The sequence below is a fragment of the Parasteatoda tepidariorum genome, chromosome 1 (assembly GCF_043381705.1).
Source record: "Parasteatoda tepidariorum isolate YZ-2023 chromosome 1, CAS_Ptep_4.0, whole genome shotgun sequence".
NCBI lineage: Eukaryota > Metazoa > Arthropoda > Arachnida > Araneae > Theridiidae > Parasteatoda > Parasteatoda tepidariorum.
Window position 1 is genome coordinate 53,439,160 of NC_092204.1, and position 27,324 is coordinate 53,466,483.

The 27,324-nt window shown below is 25.8% G+C and overlaps 1 protein-coding gene across 1 annotated transcript in view; it reads left to right on the plus strand.

Moving 5' to 3' along the window:
- LOC107443751 (Succinyl-CoA:3-ketoacid CoA transferase) overlaps positions 1-26,770 on the plus strand; it is a 34,209-nt gene extending 7,439 nt beyond the window's left edge. Inside the window, exons 4-15 of the mRNA XM_071180278.1 lie at positions 3,540-3,632; positions 6,079-6,228; positions 11,084-11,190; positions 12,071-12,131; positions 13,922-14,029; positions 15,407-15,515; positions 15,595-15,689; positions 18,399-18,520; positions 19,758-19,833; positions 21,858-22,034; positions 25,653-25,754; positions 26,466-26,770. Coding sequence (XP_071036379.1) covers positions 3,540-3,632; positions 6,079-6,228; positions 11,084-11,190; positions 12,071-12,131; positions 13,922-14,029; positions 15,407-15,515; positions 15,595-15,689; positions 18,399-18,520; positions 19,758-19,833; positions 21,858-22,034; positions 25,653-25,754; positions 26,466-26,501 — 1,236 coding nt within the window. The 3' untranslated portion in view covers positions 26,502-26,770. The remainder of the gene's footprint in view (positions 1-3,539; positions 3,633-6,078; positions 6,229-11,083; positions 11,191-12,070; positions 12,132-13,921; positions 14,030-15,406; positions 15,516-15,594; positions 15,690-18,398; positions 18,521-19,757; positions 19,834-21,857; positions 22,035-25,652; positions 25,755-26,465) is intronic.
- The last annotated feature ends 554 nt before the right edge of the window (positions 26,771-27,324 follow it).

A 27,324-nucleotide genomic window follows, 5' to 3' on the forward strand; every position in this document is an offset into this window, starting at 1 on the left:
GCATTTATTATTCTTATATTGAAAAGGTATCAAGTTATCTATGACCTCCATAATGAATGAAGTATTTACCGACTTTTATATATATTAAGGAATTGAATCAATTTTTCACAAAGTTTAAAATCTCATCTCATTCCAAAAAAAAGTTATTTCATAAAATTATGCAAAAAAGTAATTTAATATATATTTTTTTATAATGAATGCTTCTAGTAATGAAACAAACGCTTTCAAACTTTATTTTAAAAATATTGATTATTTCGTTTACAAGAAACTATTACTTTAAAGCGTGATAACATTTTTGAATACTCTATTTTTTTTCTAGTAAATAATATGTCTTTGTTAATTTCTAAAAAAATAATCTTTATAAAAAAGCTTACATTATTCTTTTATAGAGAATATTGATTTCATAGAAAATATCACTAAAATAAAACAGGTTATGTTTTCTTACAATAAAAGTTAAATAGAATTAATTCTTCAAAATAGCGTTTCAATAAAACATAGTATTAAAATGTTACGTTATTTTTTGTGATTGGTTCATTAATAAATTATTTTTATTTCTTCGCAAACACAATTCTTGTAAAAAAAATTAAAAAATTGAATCTGTTTTATCAAAAAACTAGATCGTTTTATAAAATATAAATTATAGCGCTTAATAAAATATGAATACAGTGTATTTGTAAAGTGATCCTGACAATAAAAAGGTGTTATTTTCTTTTTTATTTTTTCTGCTAAAAGGAATTAATGAGTTATTTTTATTCATAATGGCTAGTCGAGGAGAAGAAGAAAATCTCGAATTACACTGCTTAGGTTAATGTAATTTCGTTCTCCCACCACATTTACGCGTAATTCATCGCCAACTCCACCTGCAATCGCCACGTTTACAATCTACGGTATGTTTTGTCAATACGCTCCCTGCTTCCCATAGATGTTGTGATTCCCCTGTTGTGTGTTTTAGAACATTCATCAGCTAAAAAAAAATAAAAAGATATGGTTGTTTTGTAAAGACAAGAACTCATTTCTTATGACTCAGAAATTGGTCATTTTAAATATTTTCAGCTTGAAGTAAATCTCCGCCTGATTCAGCAACAGGTATGTTGGACTTAATCACCATGATGTATTGATTTTTGTTGTTTTGAATGTTTTTTTATTTTTAAGGGTTATTGTAGCACAATTTTTTAAAGAAAAAATCAAATTATGTGACACAATGTCACAGATTGAATACTTTAATATCCTGAAAATGAAGAACTGGAGATCAATTTCAGTGAGAAGAGAAGATTAGGAAAAACTTCTAAAGAAGGCCCACAAAAAGCTGTTGTGCCAATGTTGATGATGTAACTTAAAAGTCTTTCTCATAATTGTCTTATAACTTCTCTGTTCCCTAATACAATCAAAACTCTCTCATTATTTATGTTTATTGCATCACATTTTTGTTTTTTCCTTAGGTAAATATCAATTTGCAATCCTTAGTATGCATACTTTTTTTTTTCATTTTTGATAAGGTTTCTAAAAATATATATTAAAAGCGGTCATTACTGTACACCCTGCAATGCAAAGAGAAACAGATACCATTAAATTCTTATACTTAATAATTTATTCTTTAAAAAAAATTCTAAACTTTGTCAAATGCAGTTTTTTTTAATCTTTATATTAAATTTATATTGATCGAATTGATAATATGAAATCCTAATACTTTTGTGGTCAGTATTTATTTATATTTATTTGTAGTACTGTTCTGAGAGTGATAAAATCATTATTTTACTGCAACAGCCCGGTACGCTTATTTTCAAACATTCTTAGATTTGTTAATTTTATGATTACATTTAAAAAATTTTATTGAATGAAATTTTGAAACCTTTGTGATCAATATTTATTAATTATATTAGTTTGTAATACTGCTCCGGGAGAAGTAGAAGGATATAACACAGAACAGTACAACCCATTTATTTTCTATCAAACTTTGATTTTTTTAATTTTAAAATTATTTTAATTAGTCTGAGGGTAAAAATCACATAGAATTCCTAAGTTTTCAAAGCAAAAAGAAAGGGGACTAAAATTGAGTTTTTAGAAAATTAACTGTTTATGAAATATTGAAAGAAGATATAACAGGAAAAAAAATTGATCTGAACATGACTTACAGAGTTTAACCACTTAATCGGATAATCACACATTTCATTTCTATGATTTATTCTAACTCTATTAAAAAGCTCTTTTGTGTTAAAATATAATTTGAAGTTATAGATGGAAAAAAAAACCCACCTCTTTTAGCTTAAAAAATACACTCGGCTTTTCATATATTTCCTCAGCATTCAGCTAAAAGTAACTGATCAAATTTGTAAACATTTTGCAACAAATATTGTTCAAGATAGTTTTAATTACTTTTCTTTGAACTGCTTACTCATTTTCTATTTAGTTGAATTTCTTCATTACACTTACTTTGAATTTGATTTGTAATCTTTCAATTAAAATTTATCCACTAATACATCTACTAATTAACTAATACATCTTGCGTTAATATACAGTAGGTAACCGATTATCCGGAACGATCGATATTCCGGATAACTGATTTTTCCAGTTTTCTGAATCGCTACAAAAAGCTGTTTTTTCTTTATTGTTAAACACAACTAAAAAAAAAAAAAAATTGGAAATAGTCTTGAAAAGAAGAAAAAACGATGATGTAATACACTAATGATTATTTCCATAATGATGGTAAGGTAAACATCTTTCAAAAAAGAACGAAAAATCCTAAAGATCTTATGAGGAAAAATAAAAAAAAAAATTTTAAATGGCGGGAAAATTTATCGAATTTCATTCTGGTTTTTCGGTTTTACGGTTTTCCGATTTCCGGATAACGGGTTCTGTACTGTACATAAATTTATATTCAGCATTATTAATGAATATTATTATTTTTGATTTGATGTTTATTACATTTATGCTAGCATTAAACATTGCATTTAACAAGGACAACTATTTAACATTGATATTTTGGTTTTAAGAAGTGTTCTTATGTTATTTCGAACTATGCAGGATTTTAAAGGCTAGTTTTAGCCTTTTACAAACCACAATAACTTCCTCTAACTTGGATAATATCTATATATATAGAGAGAGAGAGTGGCTCTCAAAAATGTTCGTACACTTATAAATTTAAAAAAATGGGACTTCATTCATTAATTAAAATGAATATTTCAGGATGGTTATTTAATACTGAAATCTTCAATATATTCTTAACAAAACAGCATGAAATATTTTAAAAACAAACAAAAATTTATATCCATACTGAAATATTCATTTAAATGAATGAATAGTGCAATATTTTATTGGAAGTCATAAGGGTACGAAAATTTTTGAGAATCACTTTATATATATATATGATTAATTTATCTATGTAATATGTACTTATTTATCTCTATCTACGTATTCTAAAAATTCTTTATATTTCTATTCTTATTGTGAAAGCGATATAAATTTTTTTAAATAATTTATGTCATATTTATGTTATAGTGCTTTTTATAAGACAATCATTGTGATATAAATTTTAATTTTAGATAAAGAGGATGATTTCTTCTTATGTTGGTGAAAATGCTGAATTTGAAAGACAATATTTATGTGGAGATTTGGAATTGGAATTTGTACCTCAGGTAATTGTTAATGCATTTGAATAACAAAACTTTGTTATCATTAATTAATCAAATGTAGCAAAATCAATCAAGAAAGTGGTCATAAATGTTAGTCAGAAAATGAATCTAATTTACAAATACAGAAAAAGCCAAAAAGTTAAATTAACAATTAAAACATTAAATCAAAATGGAAAAGCACCTAAAGCTGCTAAATGTTAGTTAATACCTTTAACTAATTTTAACAGAAAACTGTTTGACTGTTACTCTAGTGAAACATCATTCTCAGTCAAACCAACCTATTTTCTTTTTAACTTGAATATTGTTTGCTAGACTGATATCTGATTCTGGGAGGCAAAGTTGGATTCTGTAGAATAGTTGCTCAGATTTTTTCTTTTCTTTTCTGAATCACTTTTCCAACTGTGGTAAGATTGTGATTATAGCTGCTCCAAAATATATGTTTCATTAGTTAATGAAATGTAGCAAAATCAATAAAGTAAGTTAATCATAAATGTCAATTAAAACCTTAACCTAAGATCTGGTCAAACCTTTTTTTTTTATTTTTTACTGTTTTTCTGATGAAACATCATTCACAACCAAAATAACCTATTTTCTTCATACTTAAATATTGTTTGCTTCACTAATATCTGTTCCTGTGAGGCATAAAATGCAGTGTTTGATTTTGAAGAGTAGTAGAATAGTTGCTTGGATTTTTTTTTAAATTAATTTTTCTAACTATGGTGAGATTGTAATAATAACCATTCCAAAATAGGCTTTTTTAAACAAATTTTTTTTTCACATCTGCTTTTATTTTACCACAAAATAAAAATTTTAGAAAAGTGTTGCAAAATATTCTCCTAAGGCAGCATTTTCCGAAATCCTTCTAAATTTGCTCCAATAAATTTATTTCATTACTGATGTGCTAAATTATTTACATTACAAATTTAATCTTCCCTTTTTTTTAAAATTTTAAGTAGTATTGTTCCTCTAAATTGTTCCAAAAACATAAAAATATATGTTTTAAATTGCTGCAAAGTCAAATATCTAATCATTTTGTCAATTATATCAACTATCTAATAATGTTACTTTAATACTTAACTATTAATTCAGTCCGCTTTTAAAAGAAATGAAACACTTTTATAAAAATTCAGTTAGGTTAAAATAAAATAAAAATTGTATTGTACAATATATTTTAAAATTACATTGTTATGAGAGAAATAAATGAAAATGATTAAATATTATTTTCAGTTTTAAGTGCTTCTTATACTAAGTTTTTCAAAACCAAATCAATAGAAAATGTTTGAAATATTCTTTTGAATAAAATAAAAAAGATACAAGCTACATAAAATTAAGTTTGTTAATATGGGATGGCTTTAAAATCTTAATTAGAGACACAAAGTGTTATCCTTTTACTATTTTGGTGGTACAGTTAGTATATTTTTTGCACATAATAATCAGATACATAAATATATGGTAAACCTAACAGTTTAAAAAATATTAAAAGTATCTTGTATTAAATGGCAATGTCATTTATTTAGATATGATGATGCATACCCAGCATAAAATATTTTGTCTTAAGAATAGAAGGAAAACTGCAATAGAGAGAGGGGAGAAAAAAGCACCCACTAGATGCCTGAATAATATTGAAAAAGACCTATATAACAGATAAGAAAAAGAACAGAGGAAAAAGCATTGAAAGCCTAGTTTTACATCCTGTTCTAAAGCTTGAAAGGTTTTTAATATAGAGCAAAGATCATCTGCACATTAACTGAGATGTTTGTGCTTCGAAATTCTTACATTTCAATTACAATAACCCAGTTGTAATTTTGATTGTAGGTACTTAAAGAAACAATCATATAATATACTTCTATTGCGTGCATACAATTTAGGTAATTGTAATTCCCTTTATTAGAGTGATCAAAACCAATTTCAAAACAATGCTTTGTTTGAAAAATACGATTAGTCAGCTATACAGCTTAGAGATTAAAATTATTTTCTATAATTAACAACATTATAATGTTTAATTCACTGTATCATAAATCTCTCAAAATTTTGACGGAAAGAAAAACCTTTTGTGCCTTGTTATATTCATACAATTTAGGTAATTGTAATTCCCTTTATTAGAGTGATCAAAACCGATTTCAAAACAATGCTCTATTTGAAAAATACGATTAGTCAGCTATACAGCTTAGAGATTAAAATTATTTTCTATAATTAACAACATTATAATGTTTAATTCATTGTATCATAAATCTCTCAAAATTTTGACTGAAAGAAAAACCTTTTGTGCCTTATTTCTTGCGAAACTTCTGGCTTTTAATCTTCTAATGTGGTGGACTTAAATTTTAAAGTAGGTGAAATATAATCTGCCTTATAGAATGTAATCTGTCTTAATAATATGTTTATAATGGTAATTTCAAATTTTACCAAGCTTTTAATTTTGGTATGATGTGTTTCTTAAATATTTTAGGGCACTTTAGCTGAAAGAATAAGAGCTGGTGGTGCTGGCATACCTGCATTTTATACACCTACAGCTTATGGAACTCTGGTAGAAGAAGGTGGTGTTCCTTTGAAGTATAATCCTGATGGATCAATAGCTTTAGCGAGTGAATCAAAAGAAGTAATTATTAAAATATATACTTTAAATTTTATTTTATTATTTTTTCAATAATTCATTTAAAAATACATAAACGTATTTTTGGATTTTCCATTGTCATCAAATATAAACAAGTTGCAAACTATCCATGCTTATGCAAGAAAGTGTCTTTTTTTAGGTGTCTAACTTTGACGTTTATTGTAATAATATGATTGAATAATTTAAAAGTTGAAAAGGGAAATTAAACAAAAATGAAGACCAAAATTTTAAATATAAGTCATAATGGTGAAGCTTTAAAATGGTGCATAACGTTTTTAAAAATGTGCTTCTTTCGATTTCTATTATTTAAAAGCCCTTAAAGTTGCTTTTTTTCTTGAGGTGTTTTTAAAAAGTGCTTAATTTTTCCTTTTCGAAAATTATATATTTTTCTTTAACCATGACGATTTTCGTCACGTATTATGCAAAAAGCGTGGTTTTCACTTTGTTCTATTCAACGTTTTCACTATTCATTCCACCACAATCCATTTCGTAGCTTATGAAAGCGGCAACAGGGTGAGTAGCGTTTTTAAGAAATGCTTATTTTCGTTTTTTAAAAGCCCTTAAAGGTGCTTTTTTGATTGGGTGTTTTTAAGTGCTTAATTTTAGTGCTTTTCAAAATGAGATTTTTCCTTTACCTTGTTGATTTTAGCTGCGAATTATGCGAAAAGACGCAGTTCACATTTTTCTATTCAACGTTTTCACAATTCATTCACCCTCAATATATTTCGGTGTATTGTCTGTCTGTAGCATATGAAAACGCCATTCTTTTTATATGATTCAAAACTTCATGATTTTTAACAATTGTCAAAAACAATGCCAAAAGTTTTTTTTTCTTTTTTGACATGATGGTTGAAACAAGATAAAACCGTTAATTGTCAAAAACTTTCCGACCCTGCCCAATTATGCTACTTTTTTAAAGTGCTTAAAAATATCTTTTGAGTGCTTCAAAAGTGCTTATTTTTTGTTAAATAATTTGGCTATGCACCCTGGGTAATCATTTTACATGTTTGACGAAATACTTGCGAGTCCACATTTGCGTCTACTGAACTGGTTTCGGTGAGATTATTGCACTCTCATGTGCAACTCTGCTGTATTTTGCAAGATATTCTCCATTTCAGACTTCATTTTTCACCCTCTGATATCGAACCGAAAAAACTCTTGATCATTTTATAATAGTTAACATAATCAAGAAGATAGTTTTTTTTTGTCAGAAACTAGTTATTTTATCATGATAATGTAAAGTCTTTGAAAATTATTTTGTATTTTGTTATTGTATACCATAGTGCTTAAAAATATTTTTTGAGTGCTTAAAAAGTACTCTGAAGGGGCTCATTTTTTGTTGAAAGATTTGGCTATGCACCCTGTTTAAAAGCAGCATAAAAAGTACACAATTTAAATTAATATGGCAGAACTTAAATAAAAACCAAGCGAAATTTCAAAAATGAGCATGTCATCAAAAATAGTACATCTTCAGAGGCTATTTTTGGGTTCTCCATTGTCATCAAATGTAAGCAAGTCACAAACTATTCATGCTTATGTAAGAAAGTGTTCCCCTTTTTTCATGTTTTTAACTTTGACATTTATTGTAATAATATAATGGTAGAATTAAATTTATATATAAGATGTGTAACTTTGCGGAAAAAGGAAGGAAAAAAAAGACATTTTCATCCATTTTATAAAATTTTTAGTAAAATATTCTATAAGAATCTATTGTGTTTTTCTTCTGTATTCAAAGATCTTGATTTCTGAAAATATTCGAACAAATTTTACACTACTCTCTCCTTCATTAATTTAATTCTAAATGTCAAAACTTTCTAATTGTAATTTTTAAAAAGTTTTTTTAAATAAGGTGATTTTGATGTAATTATTGCTCAAATCCCCTCTTACACCCCCTTCTCAATAAAATTAAGCAAAAACCCCTTCCAATTGTTAGATACTTACAAATTATTTTAATGTTTTTTATCTGCTTTAAAAAAATATTTGCATTTTTATTAATATTTTTAAAATTATGGGAATTAAACAATTGTGTGTGGCTATTTTTATATTTACATTTTCAAAACTTTAAAGTTAACTAAGCAAGTGGAATTAAGTTATAAATAATTGAACAATTCTTTAAATTTTTTGAAATTTCTCAAGTTTTTTTTGTGTGCTTCCAGTTTTTAAAATTTTTTACATATTCTTTTATAATAAAGTTTATTAGGCACAATTTAACAAATTATAATTATTAAAAAAAAGTGATTTGGGTGATTTGCATTTGTTTTGAAATTTTTCCACAATGCACACTTATCTCATGGGTGAACAAATTGGAAAACTGATTTTCGACAGGACAGGCGAAAAGGCGGCTTTAGACATTGCAATCAATTAGTAAATGGCTTTAGACATGGCAAAGTTTTATCAAAATTGATTTTAGAAAGTATAGATGGTGTACTATAATTTTTTTTAAATCTTTAAAATTCTTTTAGTATTTGATTCTTGATAAAATTTATTAATTTTTTTATCATCAAATTTTTAGGTAAAGGAATTCAATGGACGTTCGTACCTACTTGAAGAAGCTATCACAGGAGACTTTGCCTTGATAAAAGCATGGAAAGCTGATAAATTTGGAAATTTAATATTTAGGTTTGTAGAAGAAACTTCTTTTCCATGGATGTTCAGGTTTTTACTAATAATAAATAATTTTATTTTCAGCTTTGTTATTTTCTCCTTTTCTTTTATAACTAAAGCTATATATGATATCTTCAATATCTTTTTTTTTATAGCAAAAGTAGCTAAATTCCAAAAATTGTGTAATGTTTATGCTACCAAATTATTTGTTTTGTTTAATATCTTTATTTGCATTTAGTAATATTGATAGTGGACTAGAAAAACAGTACCCATAGCCGTTTTTGTTTAATATTTCAGTTTTGACAGGGTGACCACAGGCTACTAAAATGCAACTATTTGCTACTATTTTCGGCCTTAGGCGACTATGGCGACTTTTTTTGCCTGAAAAGGCTAAGAAAGCAACTATTTTCAGGAATAGGCAACTATTAGGAGACTTTTTTTACTCTTGGCGAAGTTTTTCGCAAAAATGAACGTTACTTTTCAGAAAGCTAACTTTTCTACAATCATTTGTGTCCAAAGAGCCAAAAATTTAAATTTTCATTGGATTTAATAAAGTACTTGTTATATGTTCTCTCTGAGGGGCAGTTTTGTTATTTTTAATTGTTTTTTCCTTCTATTAACATTTATATTTTATTGTAACTCGACTTCTATTTAGTACCTATTTTCTAATATGTATACCTTTTATATTTGTACAAAACTTTTTTTTAATTGGAGCATAGTTAGGACTGGGCGATAAATTGATGTATCGCGAAATATTGATTTTACGCATATGTCAGTAGACCGGTGTAGTGACATTCGTTTTAGGCGATGCATCCGAAATCTGATTTAAGCCCCCGGAATTAGATTACAATCGCGGTTTAATATGCAAGGATCCTTGACTAGGCTAACGCTGTTACCGCACTAATGAAGACGATTTTGAATTCGTCTAGCTTCAGAGATGTAGATAGCGTTTTGCTATTAAGATGTTAGTTTGTGATGAATGACAAAGACGAATTGAATCAGAACTCCCGGTTTCGTGCGAGGATCAGCGTTGTAATATAGAACGCAATGCATAGTTTCTTTACGTCGATTTTTTTCTTTGGGATTTTGCTTTTTTTGAAGATTACTTTCAATGGGACTTAAGTCATTTTGCTATCGTTGTGCATTTTATTTCGTCGGAAATAATTGTCGGGTTTCTTGTAAATTATTTTCAGTGAGACTTTTGCAGCGATCGTTTCGTTCTGCATTATTTCATACCATTCTTTTTCAGTCTGGGTTTAACGATTCTTATCAATTATTTTTATTAGACCTCTGTTACTTTGCAATTGTTGCACAATCGCTGTTACCTTAAATTTTCGTTCTGAGCTCAATGGATGAAATCATTGATTTTTTTCAATTATTGTTTTTCATTTTAATCGATACAATTTAATAGGGGTATTTTGTATTTAACTTTGTTATAAAAAGTTAGTTTTTTTAAATTTATTAAATGTGGTTAAGCATAATAATTTGATTGTTTTTCAACCAATAAATGCTCAGTCGATTTTAATTATAAAAAAATTAAATAAAGCTTACCTTTATTTAATTTGCTTTTATTTTTGAGAAAATGAAAACAAAGTTTTAAAAAAATTTGGCTAACTGATTGGTTTGGCTGATTTTAAAAAAAAAATTGGTTTGGCTGATTTTAAAAACAAAATTTTTTTTTAATTAAATGAAAAGTTTAGTACCGTTTTGACGTTTTTAATAATTTAACATTAGTTCTTAAAGTATTTTTTTTTTAAATTTTTATTAAAATTCTTTCAACACTTGTTTGTTTTATAATTTGTTCGATAGTCAGTATCCTTTTTTAAACAAATAAATCTTTAGTTGATTTTGTTTTCAAAAATGAAAATAATAATAAATAAGTTAAAATATTTTTACATTTATTAAGTACAGAATTTGACCATTAGTTAATACTACTTTTTATTATTTTAAATAAGTAAATAAAAAAGAGTCTAATGATGTTTCAAAAGCATGTTTTTTTTCCAANACTTATCTCATGGGTGAACAAATTGGAAAACTGATTTTCGACAGGACAGGCGAAAAGGCGGCTTTAGACATTGCAATCAATTAGTAAATGGCTTTAGACATGGCAAAGTTTTATCAAAATTGATTTTAGAAAGTATAGATGGTGTACTATAATTTTTTTTAAATCTTTAAAATTCTTTTAGTATTTGATTCTTGATAAAATTTATTAATTTTTTTATCATCAAATTTTTAGGTAAAGGAATTCAATGGACGTTCGTACCTACTTGAAGAAGCTATCACAGGAGACTTTGCCTTGATAAAAGCATGGAAAGCTGATAAATTTGGAAATTTAATATTTAGGTTTGTAGAAGAAACTTGTTTTATATGGATGTTTAGGTTTTTACTAATAATAAATGATTTTATTTTCAGCTTTGTTATTTTCCCCTTTTCTTTTATAACTAAAGCTATATATGATATCTTCAATTTTTTTTTATAGCAAAAATAGCTAAATTCAAAAATTGTGTAATGTTTATGCTACCAAATTATTTGTTTTGTTTAATATCTTTATTTGCATTTAGTAATATTGATAGTGGGCTAGAAAAACATTACCCATAGCCGTTTTTGTTTAATATTTCAGTTTTGATAGCTTTTATTTTTTTAAGTAAATAAGTAATTTAATACAAAACAGGTATTTCTTATAATTATTATATTGCAGAATTAAAAAGGAAAGTTTTAAATGTTTAATAAAAGTTATTATGAATGGAAAAATTTTATCCAAGCATTTAAAATTTTTATCTTGCTAAGTGTGCTAAATAAGTTGGGAAAGGTTTCTTGTCTAAATATTTAGTTAAAATTAGCAATGATATTTTGTAATCATTATTTTATGTATCATTGATAGAAGTTTAGCTATTTCCTAGAAAGAGAGAAGAAAATTTTATTTTATCTAAATTTCTTAATACATTATACTATTTATTTTTATTTAAATCTATCTAAATACTTATCTAAATTAAAATATCATGTTATTACGCAGATGTAGGACTTATAAAATGTACCACTATATAAAATGTACCACTATTGTGAATTGTACCAATGTAGAACTTATAAATGCTGTAAAATGTACTTTTATTTAAACAATTAGAACTTGTAATTAAATCAGTTTTTATTTTATTTTTGCTTTGTTGAATTCAAATAGGTTTATTGTTTGACACATTAAAATGAAGTGTTATATATATTTTTCTAGAAAATCTACTCCAAATTTTAATATTCCAATGTGCAAAGCTTCAAAAGTAACTATTGCTGAGGTAAGAATTACAGTTAAATGTAAAAATGTTTTTACTTGAAATTTAAGTGTCAATTTTTATTTTCTCATAAAACAGTCTTTTTTTAATCAACTGGTGTCTCAAAATTTAAAACTGGGCTATTTCTTATAATATAGCTATTTTTAAACTTGATGAATTTTCTTGAGATAGTAATGATTTGAATTCTCTGGAGTATGTACCATTTTAAAAAAAGGTAGTCAATAAATTAAAACATCTATGATAAACTTATTAGATATTTTTTTAATATTTTAAGTAATACATTTTATTTTAATGAGGGCATCTGAGTCTATTTAGGCCTAAAATTTCACTTTCTCTTGAAAAATAAATAAATAATGGATTTATAATGTAAAAAAACTTTCATGTATGAGCCTAAAATTGTAAAGCATTAAGTATGTAAGTTCCATATTCAAAAATTATGTTTGAGATAGTAATTAACAGTCTATATTAGAAATATTAAAAAAAAAAAAATAATAATCGACTTTCTATGTAAGAAAACTAATTAACTAAAAACAATATTACTGAAATGTTCTACACAAATAAAAAGTGCAAAATTTTTTTCACTTATTCATAAACTAATTTGCTTTTTCACTAATTTACCTATTTAATAATACCCTGATTTGCCAATCGGCTTATTCATTTATACACCAAATCACTGATTTATCATTTTCTAATTCCTTGATTTTTTTTGTTTCACTTCCTTTATTTCCTCCTTTTTGATTTCTTTTAATTATTTATTATAATGAGAATAATTCTTTTTAATAGTTACAAAACTGAACTTTTCCTATTATATGATTTTTAAAAAAAATAAATTTTTTTTAAAATGATCCTTACACAGAATCTTACTCTCTGATTTGTTCACACTCTTTTTTCGATACTCTATGCTATGTTACTTGTATGCTATTTAATGCTTTCTTGTAATTAGTTTTAAGGAAGTTTCTTTTATTGCACAGGTTTTATAATTATGCTTTTAATGTTATTTCTGATGATATGATTTATGAACCAATTAGACAATCTACTCTTTTTAATTATCATACGAATTAGAAGGTAAAATGTTTGAATAATCCAATGTTCAAATGAACAAAAATGGGCTTTTGTTAAAGAAAAAAAAACAATTTTTGTAATTTTGAACTATATAAAAATTTTGTATTTTACTTAGAAATAAGTTAATTGTCCATTTATATATGTTAGTTATGAACTAGAATTGGTGCAGTATTATAACAAATTGAATTTCATAAACATGCTACATACATACTCTTCATTTGCATACATAAACAAAAACGGGAAAATATCTTTGAAAATGGATACTACAGCTGCATCAAATATATTCATTAAAGAAGTTATCATGACTACTAGAAAAAGAATATGAATAAGAATGATGAAATATTTTAAATGAAAAACTTAATGAATGCCACAAGTGGTATTCACTTGTGTATTCACTACTGTATAGTGTATTCACTACTTATGCCAGCCCATTTCATGTTTTTGTTATATTCTAATTTACCTATCAATATTTTATATTACTTCCAATAGAAAAAAGTAAGAAAAAATTTCAATTAACTTAGAAAGCTGAAAAATATTTCAATTAACTTAGAAAGCTGAAAAATATTTCAATTGACTCTGTATTTCTTTGGTAATTATTGAATATTTAATTTATCCAATATTTTAAACAATCAAAGTTTTTCTTAACATTTTATTGTATTAATAATATAATATTGCTTTGATTAGCAAATACTTTTTAGTTTATTCAAATTGCATAATTTTTTTAATTTCAGGTTGAAGAAATTGTAGAAATTGGGGAATTAAATCCAGACCATGTTCATGTTCCTAGCATTTATGTACAAAGAGTAGTTCTCGGTGAAAAATTTGAAAAAAGAATAGAAGTAACTTTTTTTTTTAAATTTCTCTGTTTTTCTATTTTTTTTAATCTTGTTTATCCATACATATTTTTAAACTGAAGTAGTTCAATTTAGAATAATAAAAGTATTATTCTTTTTGGACTCTTATGAATTAATAAAAATTTCATTTTGAGTACTAATATATATCATTGAGTGCTAAGTTCTGTAAATATACTTTTTATAATAAAACTAAATATCAAATTGCATTCATTTTATAATTGTTATTGATATTTATTCTTGCCCATTTTAACCTCACTCGCATATATAGCAGGTTGATATAGCAAGTGAAGTTTTTCATTTTTTTAAATTGTTAATATTATTTTATTTATATTTTTGTTTTTTTTTTTTTGCATTTTTTATTGAAAATTTCTCATGTTGAGTCTCGTGACCCCTAGGAACCCTTATCACTTTATGTTATTTTATATCAATTATGTAAAAAAAAAATTCCAAAATGATCACTTAGATTTTAAATTTTAATTTCATAAATATAAGTTCATAATTAAGAGAATTATTTTTTTTATTTTTAAAAACTTTATTTAGAAATCACTTTATAAAGTTGTTGTTGAAATTTATATTTTGCATATTAGTCCACAAAGGGATGGTGTTACAAAATTAATATAAATTTATGAAAATAAATTTTTTTTTTTGAAGGATTTTTGCTATTAAAAACAATTGTGTGTCAGAAACCGGACATAGTCATTTCTAGCTTGAGCCTAATGTTGGATCAGACTATAGAAAAAGTTTCTGGTTGAAATTCATGATAAAATTTTGCATTGAATTCCAGATTCTTATTTTCGCTTTTCGTTGTGCTGGTAAAAGATAAAAAAAAGATTTTAGTGACTAATTTCCTTGTTTATCCAAGTGCTGAGACCCTTAAATTCGGCCTTTATCTGACGTATATCTCAGGCTCTAAGTAATCCTATGTGTGTCAGCCCTTAAAATTCTTTGGGCTTGTACCTCCAAAACTGAGCCTGAACCTGTCTCTATTATGCATACAGAACATATTTTGTTTCGGCAGTCTGGAAATTTAAGTGAGTTTTGGCATACTTGAATTTTTTGATTTTCTATTAACTAATTTTGTTTGTTGTTAATTTTCTAATTAATTAAAATAAATTTAGTTACTTTGCTAATTATAACAATAAATATTTTAATAAAACTTTTGTGTTTAGTTTTTTTTTTTATCAGAGTAGATTTAATATAGGTGCAACCATTATTTGTAAATATTTAAAGTAAAAAAATAAACAATATTTAATGTACTACTTAATTTTTAATTTACTGGGTTTTCAGCATGGTGCAAGTGCACCCTCTTGATTCTGTATATTTGTGCACCCCTAATTATTTTTTTATTCCTTATTATTTTAGAGATTACGCTTTCAGACAAATCAGGGTTCTGGGCTGAAAACTCCAGCTGCTAAAATTAGAGAAAAAATCGTAAAAAGAGCAGCATTAGAATTCCAAGATGGCATGTATGGTATCCTTTTTAGAACCTTTTATAAATTCACAAATTTGATCTAAGCATGCCTTTGAAACATCCTTAACATACTTTCAAGTTAATTTGGGAATTGGTATGCCTGTATTAGCAAGTAATTTCATTCCTCCTAACATTACTGTCCACCTTCATAGTGAGAATGGTGTCCTAGGACTGGTGAGTAACCATTACTGGTGATATGCATTACTGGAAAAAAAAAGTTAATAGTCACTATCCCATCTTGAAAGATAACAATAAAATTTTTTTAGAAATTGTGTTATTCATATCCTTACATCTTTTTTTTTAACCACAATAAGTAGAAGTTTAAAGCCAGCGATTACAAATATATTTGAATTTTGATACAAATAAGCATCTTTGTAAATAGGTATGCTGGTTTTTCTTTTTGTATAAACTTAGCTTAGAAATTGTTTTAAGTATAATTAAGTGGTGTTTCTCAGAAAAACAAATGTTTATTAAGAAATCAAGCTGTATGCTCCTTCTGCTTACTTAAGTTAAAACAATTAGCTCGATTTTTAAAAATGTGTTATAAGTTTTTGTATATGAATGTTTACAGTGAAATTGCTAGTGAACAAAATTTTGTTTTTGAATAGACATATACCAGTGACGCTAATTTTTTTCCCATTTAATATGTATATTTGTCTTTAAAAAAATTAAATCCTGTTTTTTGTTTTAAATTATTATTAAATGTATGAGTTCTTATTAACTTGATAGCAAATTTAGTGTTGCAATTTTATTTTGGCAACAGTTGCCACAAATTTATTTTTACCTTGTAGACAAAATAAATAAAAACTAAATTTTTTTGTTTTGTTTTTCTTTAGTCAAATTTAAAAATTTATTTCCATATCTTAACAGCATAGGGAGAAATACTTTATGTTTTGCCCAGCGCTAGAATAGATATAAATGTGTATTGTAATAGTTTGATTATTTAAAAATGCACATGTTAATCGTTGTGTTAAGAAGTACCTAATTTATTATCTTTTTTTAAACACTTATTTATTTAAAGGAGAATTTATTTGTTTCATGCACAATTTTGTAATTTCTAAAGAATTTTTAAAAAATTTTATTTACTTATTAACTTTACCTTTCTTTAGTTTATTTTTTCTTAAATGATTCTAGTAATTTAAACTTCAACTGTACTTCAAGCCATACAATTATTTTTAATTTTGATTTAATAGGCTAAAAATGAACTAAATGAAATATATTTTTAATTTATATGTATTTTTCTATTACAATTTTTTTTGTTACATTTTTCTGTTACTTTGTTTTGAGCACTTCTTTTTGTAGTGAAGTTATAGAATCGTATATTGTAACGTAAAACGTGTTTACCCATTTTAACATGAAACTTTATCAAGTGCAGTATTTAAATATCTTACTGCAGGATCCACATATAATTTTCTATGGTGTGTTTCTGATCTATACAGAGATTTCTGGGTTACTTTGATTTATTTTGTTATTATTAATTATCTATTATTGAAGATTCGTTTTCTCTCTTAGTATGTAAGTTAAAGAAAAGGATGTTTTAGTTTCTAAACTTTTATTTGGTATAAAATTTGTTTTTATCATTAAAAAGGTGAGTACAAAATTAAAATTTGTAAAACACATTACTTTATTTCTACTAAAAAAGTATGAATGGTGCATAATGGGCATTTAGAAAGTTTGTCTTTCAATTTTGCAATAATGTTATTTATAGTACTTTTGAAATATAATTTACTTCGTTTTATCCATGTGACATGTCTTTTCATATTCAGCATAAGTACTTATTTTTTAAGTAAAAAAAAGTTTCATAAGGAGAAAACTTATTGATCTATGAATAGTTATAATAAAAATTATAATCACATTAGGATTATCTGTTACACAATAAGAGAAAACTACCCAAAAAAAGAGATATGACCTTGATTTTATACTTTAAATTAGAAATCACAGTTAGTGTAAAATCACTCCGTTAGATATTTGAGGATTGAAAAAATAATGTGTGATTTTTATAAATTTATTTCAAAACTTGTAAACAACTTCTTAAATGAATTATGCAGTCTTAACTGAAAAGAACTATACTTTGTTTTTAAAAATCAAAGAAAAAAAAACTTCATAGATTGTGCTTAGCTCAATCAGAATCTTGAACTACAGCTTTAATTGAATTTTTAAAAACTGATTAAGTTAATTAAATTTGCCCTGAACTTTGTGTTTGAACTTGCTGTGTTACATTTTTATCTACATTCTGGTGGTAGTGTTTGTATATTACAATTTAAGGAAATTTTGACACCTCATCTTTCCTATACTCTCTGTGAAAATGCTGTATTATATGCAAAAATTTGTAATATTATGGATTTCTAGAAATGCTTATTTTGTGCTCGTATTATGTTAAGTGGAAAACATTAAACAAATTTGCAAAGATTATTTTAAATTTTGTTATTTTTTACTTTCTATTTGAGTTTTGTATCTCTCTTAATTTTTTTTTTTTATTATCTCTATCAGGCAGAATAAAATTCCACAGTTTTTAAAACATGTTTTAGGAGTTAATTATTTAATAAAAAATCAAAACGTTCTTTTCTTCAAAAATAAAAGTTTAACAATGTTTTTATTGTTAAATAAAAATCTTAACTTGAAATAAATGATAAATAAATTGGTTTTTTAATTCAAATTTTGCGAAAATATTTTTTAATTTAATTTTTTGTATTAGTAATAAAATTTGTTAAATTTTGATGATACTGAAAAAATTTTCAGCATATTTAGGCTATAAACTAACATCTACAGAAAAAAATATGTAAGATAATCACATCTTTTTTGTACCATTGTGAAAATGTAATGCCATATTTTTTTATAAAAATAACGTTTATTTATTTCAATTTTTTTTATTCATACTTTTAGGGTCCATATCCATTAGAAAATGAACAAGATGCTGATTTAATAAATGCTGGCAAAGAAACTGTTACTGTACTTCCTGGTGCATCATTTTTCCCAAGTGATGAATCATTTGCAATGGTCAGAGGGTTAGTATATACAGACGTTTCACTTGTTTTTACAAGGTCTTTATATTAAAATAATTTAATTTAATTTAATAAAATTAAATAAATAATTTAATTTTAAATTCATTTCACGTTTCATATTTGAATTTTAAAAATTTAATTTTAACTGTATCATGTTACTTGATAGCTGATTTGCACAGTGCATAGTTGTTTATTTTGATCCTAATTAACTTATTTTTTCAAAAGTTTTAAAGTAATCTTACTATGAAATGGAATAAAAAGAATTTTATTATTTTTAATTGATAGTCTGCAAAAAATCTACTCTAAGATTTTTCTTTTTAATTTATTCATGTTTAGTTTGAGAAAATAAAATTTAATATGTACATTTTGATATGTTTTTTTATTTATTTAACTTTCATCGGAATTTATTGAATGCTGTCTTAAAGCAACTGAGTGTTTCAAATTTAAACAAATTTGTATAAAACTCTTTCCTCAATACATAGCTTTTAAACTAAATAAGAAGGGGGAAAACAAGTTTTTTTTTGTGGGCAGAAGAATAAAATTAATAAATAAAAAAAAGTAAGAGGAAGAAATGTAAACTAGTACATATTAGAGTATTTTAATTCTACACTTTCAATAACTTTAAAAAAAATTATATTCTTCACTTTAAAAAAAAAAAAAAATTTTTCTTCATATTTTTCTTAATGATTATTTTTTTTTTTTTTATCTTCGTTCTTTTGCTTGACTAACTTGTTCTCCCTACCCTCCTTTTCCCTTGTTATAACTTGTTTGCAATATTCTTCAACTTTCTTTTGTGTCTGGACTCTGAAGAGGGATGTTCATTCCAGAGCTGAAACTATAATATGTCTGTTTCTGTGTAATTCATGAGCTTTTTTTTTTCTCATCCTTTAGCTTTATCCATATATTACATTGAGTTAGCATAAGTAAGACATAAAATCCTGAGAAGCTTATGAACAAGTCTTTCTTTTCTCCCCCAAAATATATTTTCATTTTTCTCAAGTAAAATTTCTTTTTAAGAATGTAATTTTAGATTGTTGTATTTTTTAAAAAATTATTCTTGAGAAGTATGTTGAATAAATTGTAATTTTATTAAATTATTTTTGCCGAGTTTTATTGAATGCCTTCAAATTATATGCATGTAATGTTTGAAAATTATTTTACCATAGGATTCATGCATTATAATTTCTATTCATTATACAAAAAATTGTGTGTATCCTTATTTTTATTTATTTTAAAACAGTGGTCATATTCAGCTAACTATGTTAGGAGGAATGCAAGTTTCAAGATATGGAGACTTAGCAAATTGGATGGTTCCTGTAAGTTTAGTTTTCCTTATTTACTCAAGTTGTTTTAAAAAGTATTGAGTAAAAAGATGTTTATTTTTAATATTCTTTTGAAAACGTGTTATGTATTGGCACTACTACTAAGCTGAGCTTTAATACTAGTTTACTCTAGTTACTTTAGTTTATATATTAAATTTAGTTTGTATGTTGGTTATTGTTTATATGATATTACTGTTTAGTTTATATAATTTAAAACTTATTAATGAATTTTTTTTAGAAATAATATTTATGTCTTATTTATTTTCAATCTCTGCATAATTCAGTAAAAAGAACATACTGACATGAGGAATTTTTCTTTGTAAAAGAATTTTATCATTTACCAGTGTTGAATTTCCACTTCTCATCTAAAGCAATTTAAGAATGAAAAAGTCTTTTAAATGAAGTCCTACTATACTTTTGTTACCTATATTACAAACAATTAAATTAATTGATTCTTTATACCTAAATATTTTTTCTTGCATTTTCATCTTTACTTCTATTTTTTGTAGTAAAGAGAGAAAAATGTTAAGTAAAGAGAGAAAAATGTTCCATCTTAAATGTTTTGAATACTTATTATTATCTATCTTGTCCATCTTATCTTGTTTCATGTATTATCAATATAGTATAGTTTTACACACTTCTAACTGAAACTTATTACAGTAAAATAATTTTCCGTGTAAATTAAAGTCATGTTTTACCAGTACATATGACTTGTACTGGTAAAACATGAAATAAGTACCTCTTGACTTGTTTTAGATTTATATTGTTTGATTGATTTTCATTTGAGTATTTTGTTGTTTATGTTGCTTTATTATACTTTATATTAGAGGGGGCGGAACTAGATCATGATACTTGAATTAAACAGATGATACAGATTTTTTTTCTTTTCATAATTCTTGAAAGTAATACTGAACTAACTGCGCTTAAAATAAAGTAACATTTCCTAATTTATAGTTATATTATTTAAAGATATTTTCAAATTTTTTAAACTCCAGAATTTTGTCAAAACAGTATTAAAAAAGAAATTTGTTATAAAAATCTGTTTCAAAAAATTTTTTATAGCATATATTGTTACTATAGAAAATAATTATTTAATTTTTTTTCCTACTTAAAATGAGAACTTCATTCAACTTGAAGCTATTGAGCTTGCAACTTTTAAAATTTGTTGAATGGCTAAACCTATTATTATAAAAAGTTTAAAACATAAATAAATCAATATATTAAAAGATATAAAAAAATAAAAAAAACAGAGAAATCCTTATTTACAATTTTTCTCTTTTTCAAACTCCATAGCTGTTCTATAACTTCTGTATATTTTTAAAACAATTTTTCTCACTTAAAATAGAAAGGGAAACAGATATCATACTATAAACAGGGTGCATAGCGTATTTAAAAAGTGCTTTTTTCATTGGGTATTTTTAAAAAGTGCTTAATTTTTCCTTTATCAAAATGAGATTTTTCCTTTATTATGTTGATTTTCGCTTCGAATTATGCAAAAAGATGCAGTTCACATTGTTCTATTCAGCGTTTTCACAATTAATTCAACCCCAATCTATTTCGGCGTATTGTCAGTCCATAGTGTACAAAAACATCATTCGTTTTACAAAATTTCATGATTTTTGACAGTTGTCAAAAACAATGCCAAAAGTTTTTTTTATCATATATTACGGTTAAAACAAGATAAAACCGTCAGTTGTCAAAAACTTTCCAACCCTGCCTAATTATGATATTTTTTTAAAGGGCTTAAAAATATTTTTTGAGTGCTTGATAAATGCTTAAAAGGTGCTTATTTTTTGTTGAATAAATTTGGCTACGCACCCTGTATAAAACAAAAAAAATGCAATAAGTATTACATTGTTTTACAAATGAAGTTAACTAACTTTTATCTTATGTATGATTTTTCCAAATAAATATGCAACAAATTTACTGGGCTTCACAAATAAATGCGTTAACAAAATTTGATTATTTCCTAACTGCATGCTTATAGTGAATTCCTTTTGTTTGCAAATTATTTACAGGGAAAGCTTGTTAAAGGAATGGGAGGAGCTATGGATTTAGTCTCATGTGGGAGCAGTGGTACAAAAGTAGTTGTTACTATGGAGCACAACGCCAAAGATGATACGCCTAAAATTGTAGAATCTTGTTCTTTACCTCTTACAGGAAAAAGATGTGTTGACAGAATTATAACAGAAAAAGTAAATCTGCACATTTTTACTATTTTTCTCATTGTATTTAAGTTTTTAACCATTTGACGCACAACTTTAGTTAAACATATTTTTCACACTTTTATCATTATTTTGCATTAATTTAGGTTAAAATCAGTGAAAATATTATAGATAAGTGAATTTATATAGATTTAAAAGAAACAGTTACTTATCATTAAAACGTCTTTACTTCAGAAAATCAATTATTGATAAATTCTTGACTATAAATGAAGGAAAAGATTTTTAAACTACTTTTTTTTTAAATTTTATCTTTTAATACAAATATGATACAGATAATCTAACAGATTTTTTGGATAAATATTCGACTGTTTTTTATAACTAAAAAAGCGTCAGAAAAAATATACAAAAAAAAAGGCCACCAGTGTCCTATCTGCATCAAAGGGTTAAAAATTCATGCACTGACAATCAGGCAAACATTACTGCAAATTATGTCAGTAATGTTTGAAAATTTTTTGGTTAAGTCAATGGCCTAGTAAAAGTTAACTTAAATATAGATAATCTGATAGTTATTATTGATAAATCTGATATTATCATTGAATTATTTTTTCTACATCATTATCAATAAACTATTTTTTATACATCAGTATGTATAACATTTATATTTATGTAGAATTTATATTTGTTTCTTTTGCTGTTTTAGAAAGCATTTTTATGTTATATTTCAATCTCTATTTACAAACTAAACTTATGATAAAAGTTCAAAACATCTTTAATTAATACAAGAAATACTTTTAAGTGAACAGCTAATTCTATAATTTGATTTTTCAACTCAATGTACTTTGATTTCCATATTATGTTTATTTGTCATGCAATTACTAGCAAAATATTTAATATATGATCTAAAATATTTTATATTTTAAAGAAATAGCTTTACATTTCAACTTAAAGAAACTGAAGGAAAATTATTTTTATAATTTCTGAATCATCTGTCAATGGATTGTATTGTTAGGCTCCTAAATTTTCATAGATATATCTTACAAAAAAAATTCCAAGTTGTGTACTAATTTAATATATTTTTCTAAACGTTTAAATTTTGTTTCTGGCTTGATTAAAATAATTATTCGAAATATATAATTCTAAAATCTAAACATTTGGTTTGTTGTTCAGTATTTAAATCTCATTGTTCTTCAGTTCTTTTATATTACTTTTGTTTATTGTTTTGTAATGTGAAATAATGGCTAAGATTTATGATTTAAATTAATATCCATAGATGGTACTGTGCCAATTATTTATTCTTTCTCACATTTTTGTTATATTTTGATTCTCTGTTGTGCTGCCTGTATGTAATAAGCAATGTGTCCGTTTCTCTGTAGTCATTTTATTTTAGAAACCAAGTATCTTTATAGAACAATTTAATAGTAAGCAAGTATAAATTTGAATCTCCGTTACATTTTAAAATTATTTTATCATAACAATGCAATCTTTAAGTTGATAATAAAATAATAATTATTGGAAAAATTCAACTGCAAGTTTATTCATGTTCATTAAAAAAAATTTCTGGGGAATAAAAATGAACTAGTCTAGTTTCGACTAACATTTATTTTTGTTTTAATCAAATAAAGTTAGGTTTGTAATAAAGATAATATAGTTTTTCAAAACTTTATGTATTAATATTGTTTATTTATTTAATTATTGAACTTTCTATACCTTTGCTTCAAGATTTTTATTAGCTGATATTTGCGTTTTGCACTAACATTTTTATGGATGCATTATTGTTGTAGATTAATTATTATTATTATTTTTTGTTATTTAGTGTTTTGCTGTTGGAAAAAATATTTTTAATTTGTGATTTATTAAGATTTTGAACAAATAGTATAATTTAATTACATAGGAATAATCTTTAAATGGGCTTAATTGAGAACTATTTTTCTAGATACTAATTTACATAAAAAAAGGAAAATAAAGTATTCTTAGAATACACAATCATCATGTTGGTTGTGAAGTTAGGTTTCCTTAATTTCAAGTTCATTGTACACCTTTGTTTTCCAAACTAGCTGAGTAAGCTTTAAGCTGGCACCAAGGTTAGGACTCAGATTCTTCACAATGTTAGCTCAGTGATTTAACCACTGTTTTATAGCAGCTCTATATAAAAAATAATCTTTGTAAATATTTATTTATTAAAAATGCTCCCAACTGAAAAGAGAAGAAATTTTAAAAATTTTATTTAAATTTTGTAAACGTAATTTTGCATTATGATTCTTCTATAAACAGTAGCCTTTTGTTACTAGAATGATTATTTTATTTTATAACCATCATTGAACAGCCGACCCAATTTTATGGGTTTACGATTACTAATATTCACTCTGTAACCTTGTAATTTTGAACCTAATTCAGAAGACAAAAGAAGGATCAGTTATTGGGAGAAATTTGCCTTTGTGGAAGAGTTCTTGATGGAGCTAACTCTTATTTGCGTTACATGGAGAGGAAGAACCTCCCACAGTTATCCTGATTGGCAAGGGGACTCTAACCCATGATCTGTCCACCACTGAGGATATTTCATGTCAGCACTGTGGTCAGTACAAGCCAGATGCAGAATTCGTATATTGACTGGGATTCGAACCCGGTTTGCTGTATTGGAAGGTGAACGCTCTTATCACCTGAGCCATTGTGACTCAATGCCTACCTTTACCGAATAACAACATTTATCTTTCAACAAATTTTCACCAATATTGGAACTATCTTGTTACAGATATTCTTTCCATAAAAAAATAACGATGCATTAGAGAAAATCAATCAAAAGAATACAAGGGCATGACTATTTGGAAATCACAGTTTTCATAGACTGTAAAAAACAGAGCCTAGCCCTTTTGCCGCTCTTTTTAATTGGGAATAGGACACCAGTGATGGAGAGTGCATCAATGGTTAAGAAGTATATCATGGTCAGCTTTGGACAGTGTGAAAAATGGTATAGAAATTAGAAATGCTATGGGGGTTAGAAATACAGGATAGTAAGATACCTTAAAGCATGATTGATTATAGGCAAAATTGATTGACCTTTAGCAGTGGAATTAAGACTGAACCAATGGTGTAGCTATGGGGCAATCAGCAACAGCTCATACGGCAGCAATATTGACATGAAATGACACAAGTCAAAGGCTAATGCATTCAACCTTCTGTCAAAAATATGCGATTGACAAAGTTTAATTATGCTCTAAGCCCCCTTGAAATAGTTTAACAAAGTTCTCCAGGTCCTTCCAGTCAAATATCAGAATTGCATTAACTTGCATTGCTAGGGGTTATATCAATCTAGCTTATATACGATCAGTTTTTTGCTTATAAATTGCATTCTTTCCTCTGACATTTCTGTACAATCTAAATATAGTGTATATAATACATACACAATGATAGTGCATGTTTTTTTTTCCGTGGTCTACTGAAAAAGAAAGGGAAAAAAAAAACTACTTCTAAAAAACCACAAGAATATTTTTTCCCTTAGGTGAGATAACTGATTTCTATTAAATCTAAGACATTTTTCGGTTCTGGGGGTAGCAGAAACCACTGACAATATTTTGATATTTCAAATAAAAGTTAAAATTTTCGCTTTTTTTCTATCTTCATTAATAATGGTACTTTTACGTGTTTTTGTAGGGCGTATTTGATGTAGATAAAGAAAAGGGATTAACTCTAATTGAAATAGCTGATGGAGTCAGCATAGAAGACATTCTATCATCCACAGATTGCCAGTTTGAAGTAAGCATAAGTTTTTTTATACATAAATTAAGATATCTTGTTATGAAATCTTTTCTGATAAAAGATATTTGCTTACCATTTTACAATTATTGAACTGTAAGTAAGTTATACATTATGTTTACTTTTTAATAAGTTTTATGTCAAACTGTGTTTAATCAATGCATGTGTTTAATGAATACAAAATAGCTGAAAAATTTTAAAGCAACATTAAGAATTAGCTTTTTGCAATATTTCTAAATAGCCTTTTTGAGTGAAAGCATTTAACAAATTTTTAGTGTGAATAAAAATTAAATAAGAATTTTAAAAAACAAGTTTGTGAATAAATTTGAAATGACAACAAAGAAAATTTTTTTGAAGTTTTTATTTTATTTCAATACAATCAGAAACTAAATCTGTGTTACTACAATAAACATTCTAGAATCTTTATACTGAATAACTTAATTTTAATGTAATGGTTTCTTTTTTTAAAAAAATCAAGAGCAATAATGATTGTGAAGCATGCATCCCCCCAGCATCATTATATTTATTTACATAGCACTTCTATTTTAAAATCCTGTAGGCGTAAAAGGGTTAAAGTACTAATTTGTTTTAATAGCAATATTTTATTTTATTCAAACATTTCAAAACTTAAACTTGGAAAAGCAGTATCATGTAAATGTATGATTTTCATTTATTCGTTTTTATTGAATGTTTATTTTTTCTTATCTATAGATTTCCCCAGAGCTGAAACCAATGGGACAGATTTAATTTTTACTTCCAATAAAGAAATTCTAATTTTTTTGTGATTGTCAGAACACTGATAGTGGTTTGACTTTGTTATATAATGTAAATAAATGTTTCTACTTACTGTTGTAACATTTTTCTAAATTACATCTATTCAGATTTGATCCCGTTTTTATAAAAAGCTTGTGTGCAGCTCTTTTGTTTAATTTTTGATAGAGTTGAAGAATTATTTGAAATCTATCTTCTTTTATCTGTTACTGTTTTTTGCATTGAAATTAAATTTTCAGTTTTTATGTTGTTTCCTTTTCTTTAAAATTGTTATGCCATTTTTTTTTAACATAAAAATATTACACATTAAGTTACAAACATTGTAAATTGTTGGATAAGGAACAAATTAATTTTTGTTAAACAATGACAACCCTGTGTCTTTGCATCAATATTTTAACAAAATTTATGATTGGGGTATAATTACAATATGCTAAAGATAATCACAGTCAATAAAACTTGAATAAATTAAGCTTAATATTTGTTTGACTTTTTTTTTTTGAAGCTTCTAATAATGTTTTTTTTTTTTTTTCAAATGGCAGGCACTGAGCTTTATTCTTCGCCTTAGAAGATGCCGGAATTGTTACTCATTTCACGTTACCCAGTGGGTACCCGTGAACCAAAGTCCCAGAGGCCACACTGCCATAAACCCGTTTATAGGGTGGGCCACATTCACACATTAGAAGACAACACATAGAGAGAAACATCCATGCCCAGAGCGGGATTCGAACCCGCAGCCATTGGCTTTGCATTCAGGCGCGCTAACTTCTCAGCCACCTGGCCGGCAGCTTCTAATCATTGT